This window comes from Carcharodon carcharias, chromosome 30, assembly GCF_017639515.1.
Source record: "Carcharodon carcharias isolate sCarCar2 chromosome 30, sCarCar2.pri, whole genome shotgun sequence".
In the NCBI taxonomy this organism is placed as follows: domain Eukaryota; kingdom Metazoa; phylum Chordata; class Chondrichthyes; order Lamniformes; family Lamnidae; genus Carcharodon; species Carcharodon carcharias.
In genome coordinates, this window is record NC_054496.1 from 19,719,269 (window position 1) to 19,732,235 (window position 12,967).

Below are 12,967 nucleotides of genomic sequence, written 5' to 3' on the forward strand. Positions count from 1 at the left end.
CTTGGAAACATAGTGAACTGGCAAGCAGCAGTCTGGAAAAATTTGCAGACACAGGGCAAATGCAATTCAATGTAGAGAAAGAGGAAGTACAGGGAGAGGCAGTACAAACTAATTGGGAAAATGTTAAATGGATGCAGGAAGAGGGAGATCTTTGAAGAGCACAGGACAAGTTAATATGACATGAAAAAGAACAGGGGTTCATGGCTTTAAAAGTGGAGGCATTGCCAGGAAGCTTAGCCAACCCTTAATTTTTTAAAAGTTCATTTATGGGATGTGGGCATCACTGGCTGGGCCAGCATTTATTACCCATCCCTAATTGCCCTTGAGAAGGTGGTGGTGAGCTGCCTTCTTGAACTGCTGCAGTCCATGTGGTGTAGGTACACCCACAGTGCTGTTAGGGAGGGATTTCCAGGATTTTGACCCAACGACAGTGAAGGGACAGCAATATATTTCCAAGTCAGGATGGTGAGTGGCTTAGAGAGGAACTTCTAGTTGGTGGTGTTCCCATGTGCCTGCTGTCCTTGTCCTTCTAAATGGTAGCAGTCATGGGTTTGGAAGTGTGTCGATGGAGCCTTGGTGAATTTCTGCAGTGCATCTTGTAGATGGTACACACTGCTGCTACTGCATATTGGTGATGGAGGGAGTGAATGTTTGTGGATGTGGTGCCAATCAAGCGGACTGCTTTGTCCTGGATGGTGTCAAACATCCTGAGTGCTGTTGGAGTTGCACTTATCCAGGCGTGGGGAGTATTCCATCACACTCCTGACTTGTGCCTTGTAGATGGTGGACAGGCTTTGGGGAGTCAGGAGGTGAGTTACTCTCTGCAGGATTCCTAGCCTTTGACCTACTCTTGTAGCCACAGTATTTATACGGCTAAACCAGTTCAGTTTCTGGTCAATGGTAACCCCCCAAGATGTTGTTAGTGGGGGATTCAGTGATGGTAACACAATTGATTGTCAAGGGGAGATGCTTAGATCCTCTCTTGTTGGAGATGGTCATTGCCTGGCACTTGTGTGGAGCGAATGTTACTTGCCACTTGTCATCTCAAGCCTGGATATTGTCCAGGTCTTGCTGCATTTGGACATGGACTGCTTCAGTATCGGAGGAATTGCAAATGGTGCTGAACATTGTGCAATAATCAGCGAACATCCCCACCTCTGACCTTATCATGGAGGGAAGGTCATTGATGAAGCAGCTGAAGACATTTGGCCTAGGACACTACCCTGAGGATCCTTTGCAGCAATGTCCTGGAACTGAGCTGATTGACCTCCAACAAGCACAACCATCTTCCTTTGTGCTAGGTATGTCTCCGGCCAGTGGAGAGTTTTCCCCCTGATTCCCATTGACTCCAGTTTTTTGGGGGTTTCTTGATGCCACACTTGGTCAAATGCTACCTTGGTGTCAAGGGCAGACACTATCACTTCATCTCTGGAGTTCATCTCTTTTGAACCAAGGCTGCAATGAGGTCAGAAGCTGAATGAACCCAAACTGAGTGTAAGTGAAAAAAAAGCAAGATGCTGCAGATTCTGGAAATCTGAAACAAAAACAAAAATACCTGGAAAAACTCAGCAGGTCTGACAGCATCAGTGGAGAGGAACACAGTTAACGTTTCGAGTCCATATGACTCTTCAACAGAACTAAGGAAAAATAGAAATGAGGTGAAATAAAAGCTGGTGGAGGGGGATGGGACAGGTAGAGCTGGATAGAGGGCCAGTGATAGGTGGAAGCAAAGAAGAGATTGCCAAAGATGTCATAGACAAAAGGACAAAGGGGTGTTGATGGTGGTGATATTAGCTAAGGAACGTGCTAATGGGGATATTACGGGTAGAAAGCAGGACAAATAAATGACAGATGGCCCTAGTGGGGGTGAGGTGGGGGGAAGGGATCGAAATAGGCTAAAAGGTCGAGATAAAACGATAGATCGAAATAAATTTAAAAATATGTGGGAAAAGAAAAATATATTTAAAAAATATAAATTATTGGAAAAAGGGGGATCGGAAAGGGGGTGGGGATGAAGGAGAGAATTCATGATCTGAAGTTGTTGAACTCAATATTCAATCCGGAAGGCTGTAGAGTGCCTAGTCGGAAGATGAGGTGCTGTTCCTCCAGTTTGCGTTGAGCTTCACTGGAACAATGCAGCAAGCCAAGGATGGACATGTGGGCAAGAGAGCAGGGTGGAGTGTTGAAATGGCAGCGACAGGGAGGTCTGGGTCATGCTTGCGGACAGACTGAAGGTGTTCCACAAAGCGGTCACCCAGTCTGCGTTTGGTCTCTCCAATGTAGAGGAAACCGCATTGGGAGCAGCAAATGCCATAGAGTAAATTGAGGGAAGTGCAAGTGAAGTGCTGCTTCACTTGAAAGGAGTGTTTGGGCCCTTGGACAGTGAAGAGAGGGGAAGTAAAGGGGCGGGTGTAACACCTTCTGCAGTTGCTTGGGAAGGTGCCCTGGGAGGGGGTTGAGGTGTGGTGGGTGATGGAGGAGTGGACCAGGGTGTCCCAGAGAGAACGATCCCTGCTGAACGCCATCAGGGGGAGTGAAGGGAAAATGTGTTTGGTGGTGGCATCATGCTGGAGTTAAAACTGAGTGTCAGTGAACAGGTTATTGCTAAGCAAGTGCCACTTGATAGCACTGTTGATGATCCCTACCATCACTTTACTGATGATCAAGAGTAGACTAATGGGGCGGTTATTGGCTGGATTGGATTTGTCCTGCTTTTTGTGTACAGGACATACCTGGGCAATTTTCCACATAGCTAGGTAGATGCCAGTGTAGTAGCTGTACTGGAACAGCTTGGCTAGGGGCACTGTACGTAAAGAAGTGCTGAATGTTTGGCCAGTGGGCTTTGATTTTTTAGAGGCTTTGCCATGACTGGTAGTCACCATCGCTGGGTGTAATCTCCAACTCTACCAATCAGAGTCCACTTGCCAACCAATCAGCACTCTCTTTCTTCTCATGCGGTATAAATTGTTGTTTTCCCCTTACATTGGTATTCTTGTGAAGTGTCCTGATGAGTACAAGACAAAGAACTTCGACATGAGTCTTTTTTTCAGCAACACTTTAAAAAGGGTGTTTGATAACCATTTTAAAAGGGACGTAACATTGTGTGCTAAGGGGGAAGAGCTGGTGTGTCGGGAAGCACTTCCCCACACAAAGGGTAGCAAAAGCCTCAAACTCTCTCCTCCAAAAAAGCTGTTGAGAACAGAGGCCAATTGAAAACTTCAAAACTGAGATCGATAGCTTTTTGTTAGGCAAGTGTATTAAAATATTTGGAACTAAGGAGGAGAGATGGAGTTAAGATATGGTCAGCCGTGATTTAAGCCTTGAGGGGTTAAATGGCCTCCTCCTGTTCCTCTATTTCTCATTAGTTCACTGCTAGAATAACAATTGGAATAAAACTCTAGAAATTTGAGTGGGTTTTTTTATGAGCAAGGGTAGGGCTAGTGATTCACGTGCCTGTTTACCAGGTCCTAACCATTGGCGCTGGGACCCTCATTTTAATGAGGCAATTTTGGATGGACAGTAGTGGAGTAGGCAGGCACGAAGGCTTTGTGTCAAGGTGATTCAAAATTATACCTGTTACATCTTGGCCCAGGTCTTCCGTTCTCCAGATGGTCGTACCCTGGAAGATGCATCAGAGATTTCAGATGGTTCCATCTCACTTAGCAGAATAGTTACACAGGAAAGGTTAGAAGGATTAAAACCAGTTCTAACTCCTGGGTAACTATACTAGTGGCCCACTGGACTCGCCAACTAACCCCGCCCCCCCCCCCCAACAACCCTCAACTAACCCCCCCTCACCACTCAACAAGCCCCCCCCACAACCCCCGACAACATTCCCAACCCCCCTAACACCCCACCCGCAGATCACCTCACTGACCAACCGACCCCTCCGGACCACACCCCCCCACCCCTCTGAATAACCTCCCAAGTCTGCTGACCTTGTGACTAACCCCCAACTAACCCCACTCCCACTGAATACCACCCCTTGACCCCGACCCTCTGACTAGCACCCCGGCCTCCCAGACTGCCTTCCCCACCCATACACACCACCATCCCCCCCCCCACCCCTGCCGGCTACCACCCAAATCCCCAGCAACACCAACACCCATCCCTGCCCATCTCCCGAACCCTGACTCTCACTGTGGGCCAGCTCTGGAGCTGTACCTGGGTACCTGGCAGGAGTTACGATTCATGTCTAATGTGGATAACCCTTGTAGTCCAGGAAGTACCTGTGGCTCCTTGGACATAAAGATGGAACAGAAGACAGGTGTGTGATGAGGGAGTCAGAGTTGCTACCATTGTAACATCTTCAGACATGTTTGATGCACTACCTGCGGTCATCAATTATCTGGGCATTGAGGGAGTGGAATCCCTTTCAATTGACCAAGATTTCCAGCTGGTGATGGGGAGTGTGGAGGGGAATGTGGCTGCTGCCTATGGTACCTTGCAACATGAGGACACATGCTGTGTGAATTCTCGTGATCACTTTTCCAGATTCACTCTGTCCAAGTGGAAGTAGATGTAAGCGCTCCTCCGGAACCTGGTGACTCCCTGATAGATCTTCCAGGGTTGCGAATTGGGATTTGTCGAGGATGTCATCTTCAGTAGCCAGGAAGAAGTCTATGGCATTAAAGCTAAGGGCCTCAATGACTTTGACAGCCATAGGCTGTGCTAACATTGCCCTGATACGGTGCTCAATTTGTGGCTGAAGTGGGTGACATAGTTCACTGACAGTCAACTCAGTGAAATGGCAGTGAGGCTGGGGACTCTGCAGCGAGTAACTCACCTCCTGGCTCCCCAAAGCCTGTCCACCATCTACAAGGCACAAGTCAGGAGTGTGATGGAATACTCCCCACTTGCCTGGATGAGTGCAGCTCCCACCACACTCAAGAAACAGAACACCATCCAGGACAAAGCAGCCCGCTTGATTGACATTTCATCCACAAACATTCACTCCCTCCACCACCGACACATAGGCCAGAATTTTCATGTCGGTGTGGAGGGGCTGATGTGTAAAATGACACACGATGACGTCGGGCGTGCGTCCCGATGTCACTGCGTGTCATTCCGGCCTTACACCTCCGGCACGCGCCTGCCGAACTGTCAAAAGCTTGTTAAGGCCTTTAATAAACCAACAAAAGTAATTCTCGAGCTACCCGTCCAACCTTAAGGTTGGTGGGCAGGCGAAGAGCCCAAACAGCCCTTGCGTTTTTCAGGAAACCTCATTCACAGGTGGGATGAGGTTTCCTGAAGGTTTTATTAAATAAATAGTTTTTCCCCCCCACCTCCCCACAATTCATAAACATGTCCCAGCTCCTGTGACACTGTCACATGAGGGGACATGTCTAAATAATTTTAATTTTTCTTTATTTCACAACTTTCAATATGAACTTAATCTCCCTGAGGTAGCTCTGTGCCTCAAGGAGATTTCTGCGCTCATTCACGCACATGTGCGAAAGAGCGCAGGCCTCGACTCTCCCTCCCCACCCCCACAGGTAGCACTTAATTGGCCCGCCTACGAAAAATGGCGGCGCGTAGCTGATCACAGTTGGCGATCGTCTCCGTGCCTGCCCATGCCCACTCTCGACCGGCCCACCCGACAGGCAGAAGATTCTGCCCACAGTAGCAGCAGTGTGTACCATCTACAAGATGCACTGCAGGAACTCATCAAGCCTCCTTAGGCAGCACCTTCCAAACCCACGACCACTCCCATCTAGAAGGACAAGGGCAGCAGCTGGACGGGAACACCTCCACATGGAAGGTCCCCTCCGGGTCACTCACCATCCTGACTTGGAAATATATCGGCCGTTCCTTCACTGTCGCTGGGTCAAAATCCTGGAACACCCTTCCTAACAGCTCAGTGGGTGTACCTACACCACATGGGATGCAGCGGTTCAAGAAGGCAGCTCACCGCCACCTTCTCAAGGGCAATTAGATGGGCAATAAACGCTGGCCCAGCCAGCGAAACCCACATCCCATGAATGAATAATAAAAAAAAGATGCTCCACTGAAAATTTCATGTAGGATAAGTGCTTGCAGCATCCGGCCTCCTGATGCCATGACCTCCTCCTCCGCTTCCCTCTTCTCCTCTTCTCTCCTGCCTTGATGTCTCCACCTCCACCAGTCCCAAAAACAGCCATCGTCAAACCACTCAGGGGCTGCAGTCAGACCCGTTTGGAACCAAAATCAGGCCAGCGCCAACGAAACCTCATTCTCACTGATCTGACGTACAGCGGCAAAACCGAACCAAGTATTGGTCAGCAGCTGGCAATGTAGAAAGATGCCAGGGCGAGAAATGGAGTGAAGTTTGATCCAGCCCCTCACCTGCGGTGCTTTGTGCTAACTGGCCGATACTTAAGGATATTTCTGTATTCTTGTTCCCTTCTGCGCATGCTCGGTCAGTTGCTTAACAATGAGTTAATTTTGTGGGATAAATATAGAATGTTGGGGAAGTCACAGGAATTTTATGCAATCTCCCTTAATAACAAGTGCTGATCTAATAACCCGCAGTCTGTCACAGCGGTAATAATGACATAATCCATCGAGTCACGAGGTTCTGTAGCAAATTCTGAGCTTAGTCTCTCAGATTCTGATCTTTCCGGACCACTACCAAGCTCGAATCTATTCTCTCTCATAATCAGAAAAACGGAGAGTGGTAGATAGGCTGGAATTTTCCCGCCGTGTTGGCATTTGGCATCATGGCAGGTAGTGGGGGAATGGGGCAATATGGCGAGCAGGCCAAAAAATTGGTTTCTCGCTGGAATCGCCCTCCCGTGCTGGACCACCCATCGGCTTGATTGCACGGGTGGCTTTTCCACACCTGCAGGGCTAAGCATTGTCTGGGAAGGGGGAAGAAGAGGCCTCAGGCAAGGGAAGAGGCTGCAGGACCAGGGCTGTACTGGGGAAGAAAGGTATCCCAGGTTGTGTGTGTGTGGGAGCATAAGTTGACCTGTGCAAGTGACCTCAAGAGGGTGAGGGCTGAGGAGGCAGTCTCCAGCGGAGATGAGGCCAGATGGAGATGTGAAGGTTTGTGTGTGAGAGTGAGTGAGTGATTTCCCTTGAGCTGGCAGTGAGTGAGATGCCAGTGGATGTGTGCTGGCCTTGTGAGTGAGTGTGTGAGTTTAGAGCGATGAGATGGTTGCCTTGCCCTGGGCGGCACAAAGGAGATAATTTATTCGTTTTCAGCACTGGATGGCCGACCTCTTTGTGCAGCGTTGGCACTGACCACCTCTGCCACCGCCTCCCAAGCCGGAATGGTGAGAATGATGGGCCTCCTGCACCCAGGAGCCGGTGGGGGGTTGAGGGAGTTGGGGGGGTGGGGTAAAGGACATTGAAGCAGGCCTCCACGGCATCCAGGATGCGTCCCAGGCGTGCGACACTGAATCGGGGGGCGGCACTCTTCTTGGCTTTTTGGGGCCATGACTTCGGAGCAGTCCTGTGCTGCAAACATTGAGAAGCATGCACGCGGCTGCAGTTTAAACGTGTGGTGCTACGTGAGGTAGCGGCGAGGTAACAGCGCGTTGGGCAAATGGGAGGCTGCCCGCCAGCAAGACAGCATGTTTCCTGTGGCTGTACAATTCATGAGGTGGAATTGGAACAATATGGTGCAAAAACCTGCCATTGTGGTCTAGGGTAAAATGACCTTTTTTCCCCCTCCAGCTCCTGCACTTTGTGCAAATCTGAGATGATTTCACCCATAATTTCACTTATTTTTCCATGCTCCATGTTGGCACAGTGGTACTGTCGCTGTCCAGAGCCCCAGGCTAATGTCCTGGTGTTATGGGTTCAGATCCCACCATGGCAACTAGTAGAATTTAAATTCAATCAAGTTCAGTCGGCTTGATTGGCACCCCATCCACAAACATTCACTCCCTCCATCATTGACGCAGTAGCAGCAGTGTGTACCATCTACAAGATGCACTGCAGGAATTCACCAAGGCTCCATGGACAGCACTTTCCAAACCCATGACTGCTACAATCTAGAAGGACAAGGACAGCAGACACATGGGAACACCACCACCTGGAAGTTCCCCTCCAAGTCACTCACCATCCTGACTTGGAAATATATCACCATTCCTTCACTGTCGCTGGGTCAAAATCCTGGAACTCCCTCCCTAACAGCACTGTGGATGTACCTACACAACAATTCTGCAGCAGTTCAAGAAGGAAGATTACCACCACCTTCTCAAGGGCAATTAGGGATGGGTAATAAATGCTGGCCCAGCCAGTAAATGAACTTTTAAAAAATTAAGGGTTGGCTAGCTTCCTGGCAATGCCTCCATTTATAAAGCCATGAACCCCTGTTCTTTTTCATGTCATATTAACTTGTCCTGTGATCTTCAAAATGTCCCTCTTCCTGCAACCATTTAACATTTTCCCAATTAGTTTGTACTGCCTCTCCCTGTACTTCCTCTTTCTCTACATTGAATTGCATTTGCCCTGTGTCTGCAAATTTTTCCAGACTGCTGCTAGCCAGTTCACTACGTTTCCAAGTTTCGTGAGATGTGCAATCTTTATACCCCCTATACTCAAGTCCAGGTCATTAATGTATAGCGAAAAGAGCAGCCTTCCTAATACTGAACCCATGCGGACACCACTGTATATTTTCCTTCAGTCTGAAAGACAATGCTCCACCATTAGACTCTGCTTTCTCTCTCTGAGCCAATTTTGCATCCATGTTGCCATTGCCCCATTAATCCCATGGACATTAATTTGTCTTATCAGTCGACAATGTGGCACTTTATTGAGGGGCCCAGGTTAATGCTCAGGGAACACCACAGCAACTGGTGGAATTTGAATTCAATCAATAAAATCTAGAATATAAAGCTAGTCTCAGTAATGGTGGCCAGGAAACAAACATTGATTGTTGTAAAAAGCCGTCTGGTTCACTAATGTCCTCTAGGGAAGGAAATCTGCCGTCCTTATCTGGTCTGGCCTACATGTGACTCCAGATCCACAGCAATGTGGTTGACTCTTAACTGCCCTCTGAAATGGCCTAGCGAGGCGCTCAGTTCATGGGCATTTAGGGATGTGCAACAAATGCTGGACTTGTCAGTGACACCCACATCTCATGAAAGAATAAAGAAAAGTTTTTTAAAAAATCACTTAAGAAGCTGAAGAGTTAAGTTTGTGCAAAAACTGAAACAGGAAGTGGGTAGGTTTTACTATTGTGGTGTAGGAAAGATACAAGACTGAGAAATTACTGCTGCTTTTCTTTCTCAATGTAGATTTATTGAGACATTGGATGCTGCTTGCCTGGGATTAAAAATCCAGAATTCAGGCACAGTTCCAACAGAGGCTGACTGTAAACAGTTGCTACGGGTATATAGACATTCTAATAGCATTTTCAGATATTAGGGCTGGAATGTGCTGCACGCTACTTAGATAAAGGAACCTAGACAACTACACTCAGAATGGAGTGTCCCTGAATAAAATGTTCACTTTCAGGTTTGAAGCAACTTAGTCACAGTTGCTTTCTTTTTGAGCAATCTGCATCCCATTTATTTAATATTCGTCCGCAATTACCTTAATTAGACTTTGTTAAAGTTGGATGAAAAAGCATTGTCATTACCCTTTACAAATAAACTCAGTCATTGTTCACTTCTCTGTATCTTATCGGAATTGGACAGATCTTGATTGCACCATAGATATGACCGCATGATGGTCAGGTGGATGTGCTTATTGCACTGAATGCAATGCTTGCATAGAGTTAACAGGAATCCTCAGCATTTTGCCATAAAAAGTCACACCAAGAAGAAACTGCTTCTCAGAAGACTTTGGGTGACCATGAGATTGACTGATACCCGCTCCCCAGAAGCGCATTTCACCCACAAAACTGTAAGCTGTTGCTGCTAATTGCTTCTTTCCTCCCCCACCCAAAAGAATTGTGCTCGCGAACGCACGTTCAATTATTAGCCCCGCAGATTGAAGATGAACACATTCTGCAGATTAGCTGGGCTAAAATATTTGATCTGCTCCATTGATTAAATACTAAAAATTCCACTCAGAACTGAACAACAGGTTCCTTCTCAAATACCAACAGATTTGTGGAGCTTTTTTGACGCAAGGAGCACAAGGAAGATGAAGACTAGGCATTGTTTGGTGTTTCATGGTGAGTTTGGTATAATTAGCCATGTATGTATGAGTTTTTATATAAGATAACGCACGTCCATTTTATAACCGTTTTCACATCTTTATCTATGTAGGAAGTTAAGAGCCGCAAACCTTATCCTTTTAATGTTACAGCCTCTCTCAAATTAGAGTTTGAATTGTATTCCCTGCACATGTAATTGCTTTTTTTCATTCATTTGTGATATGGTGGAATGCAGGGCCAGGATTTATTGCCTTTGTCTAATTGTCTTTGAGAAGATGAGCTGCCTTCTTGAACCGCTGCAGTCCATGTGGTGTGGGTACATCCACAGTGCTGTTAGGGAGGGAGTTCCAGGATTTTGACTCAGCGACAGTGAAGGAACGGCGATATATTTCCAAGTCAGGATGGTGTATGGCTCAGAGGGGAACTTCCAGGTGGTGATGTTCCCATGTCTCTACTGCCCTTGTCCTTCTAGGCAGTTGAGGTCTCAGGTTTGGAAGGTGTCGTCAAAGCTGCCTTGGCGATTTATTGCAATTCACCTTGTAGCTGGCACACCCTGATCTGTAATTTGGAAACAGCTATCCAAGATCATAGAGACCATGTTGGCCACTTTTAACTCACAGGCAGGTTCACATGTATGTACATATGTCTGGGTGAGCTAATGGTATGTCACGTCGTAATTGATAGTGACTTACTGAGTAAATCAATAGTATTTCTCAGACAAGAATAACTACTTATAATCTGAACGTCAGTGTACTGGGCAATTGACCAATGTTAGTTTTCTGGGAAGAATACACAATGGTAATAAATGCAATGGGACAATCTGCAAATCCACCACTTTCGGGGGTAGACAATCAACCAACAACAATAACTTGCATTTACATAGCAGTGCATCTCAAAGGGAGGGGAGAGAGAGAGAGAGGCAGAGGCGTTCAGGGAGGTAATCACAGAGTTTAGGGCCCAGGCAGCTGAAGGTGTGGCTGTCAATTGTGAAGCAATTAAAATTGGGAATGCGTTAGAGGCCAGAATTGTGAGGGATGTCGGGCTGGAGGAGATTACCAAGATAAGGAAGGACCGAGATCTTGGATGGATGTGAAAGCAAGGATGAGAATTTTAAAACTAAAGCAAAATATCGGGGATTCTGGAAATCTGAAATGAAAACAGGTAATGCTGGAAATCCTCAGCCTGTGAGGCAGCATCTCTGGAAAGAGTAACAGAGTTAATGTTTCAGATTGATGAGCTCAATTTAGGAAAACTTGGAGAGGCTGGGGAAGGTGGGGATGGAAAACGAACAAAATGGAAGGTCTACAATAGGATGAAAGGCAGGAGGGATTAAATGTCAAAAGGGCAAGGCAAAAGGTGGTGGTAATGGAAAAAGTAAAAGTAAAGGAACTAAAGGTAGATCTAGAAGTGTAAATGGGAATAGCAGAATCATCGCCAACAGCTCTCCCTCACACACACACCGTGTCCCAGCTGACCCGATTTTATATGTGCTCAAAGTACTTTACTTAACAATACCCTTCACCTGTGCATCCTAACACATACCATTTAACAGCTATGATGTAAACTTGTTGAATTCAATGTTAATTCCAGAAGTTGGTAAAGTATTTAATTGAAAGATGCTGTCCGTTGAATTAAATGTGAGCTTCACTGGAACGCTGTAGGGTACGAGGACCAAGTGGTCAGGGTGGGAGTGAGGCAGAGAATCAAAATGACAAGTAACAGAAAACTCAGGGATACACCTAAAGACTGGATGGATGTGTTCCACAAAGCAATCACCCAGTCTGCATTTGGTCCCCCTAGTTCAGGGGAGACTGTATTATGAACAGTGAAGAGAGTATACAAAATTGAGAGGTACAAGTAAATTGCTGTTTCACTTGGGGCCTTGGGAGGTGAGAAGGGAGAAGGTAAAATGACAGGCATTGCATTTTCTGCTCTTGCCTAGAAAGGTGACATGGGAAGGGTGTTGGGAGTGATTGAGGAGTGGGCCAGGGTGTCGCAGAGGGAATAGTCCCTTTGAAATGCTGAAAGGGGAATGGAGGGAAAGATATGTTTGGTGATGGTATCACACTGGAAGTGGCAGGAACAGTGGAAGATAATCCATTGAATGTGGAGGCTGGTGGGATGGGTGAGTGAGGACAAGGGGAACCCTGCCATAGTTCTGGGAAAGGATGAGAGCAGATGTGCAGAAAATGGGACATGCATGGCTGAGAGTCCTGTGAATCATGTTGAAGGAGAATCCTCTGTTCAAGGGAAAGGAAGACATATCAGAAGCGCTGGTGTAGAACAGGAGACAGGGAAACTGGGAGAATGGTGTCCTTAGAGGAGTGTGAGCAAGTGTAATTGAGGTAGCTGAGAGAACCAGTGGCCCTTATAGTGAATATTTGTTGACAGCCTAGCTTAAGAAATAGAGAAGTTGCTGAAGGGAAGGGGAGAGTCAAAGTTAAAAGGAGGGAAGTGTTTGAAATTTTCCAATACAGGGCAAGAGCAGGAATTGGCATTGATACAGACTTCAGTTCACCAGAATTGGTGAGGGAGGGGACCTGAGTAGGACTGGTACAAAGAATCTTCTATATATACTAAAAAAGAGTAGGTAAAGCTAGGACTCATACAGGTTCGCACTGCAACATCTTTTATTTGGAGGAAGTGAGCGGTGTCAAAGGAGAAGTTGCTCAAGGAACTGCACCTGATCTGTTGGTTAGGCCTTTTACAGCTTTCCAGACACAATATCAAGTTCAACAATTTTAGATCCGAATCACCTCCCCCATTTTTCAGACTCCAGCTGTTGGTGGTGATCCTACTTTTCCAATTTCCACCTCCTCTAGACCCCTCCTTTGTTTCTCTCCCTGTCCCATTTTTTTTTGCCTTGCACCATCG

General features: G+C 46.9%; 1 protein-coding gene across 1 annotated transcript in view; it reads left to right on the forward strand.

The window, feature by feature from the left end:
* The first annotated feature begins 6,105 nt into the window (after positions 1 to 6,105).
* The window catches only part of LOC121271176 (adhesion G protein-coupled receptor E3-like), a 72,006-nt gene continuing 65,144 nt past the window's right edge, over positions 6,106 to 12,967 (forward strand). The window contains exon 1 of the mRNA XM_041176939.1: positions 6,106 to 6,250. Coding sequence (XP_041032873.1) covers positions 6,106 to 6,250 — 145 coding nt within the window. The remainder of the gene's footprint in view (positions 6,251 to 12,967) is intronic.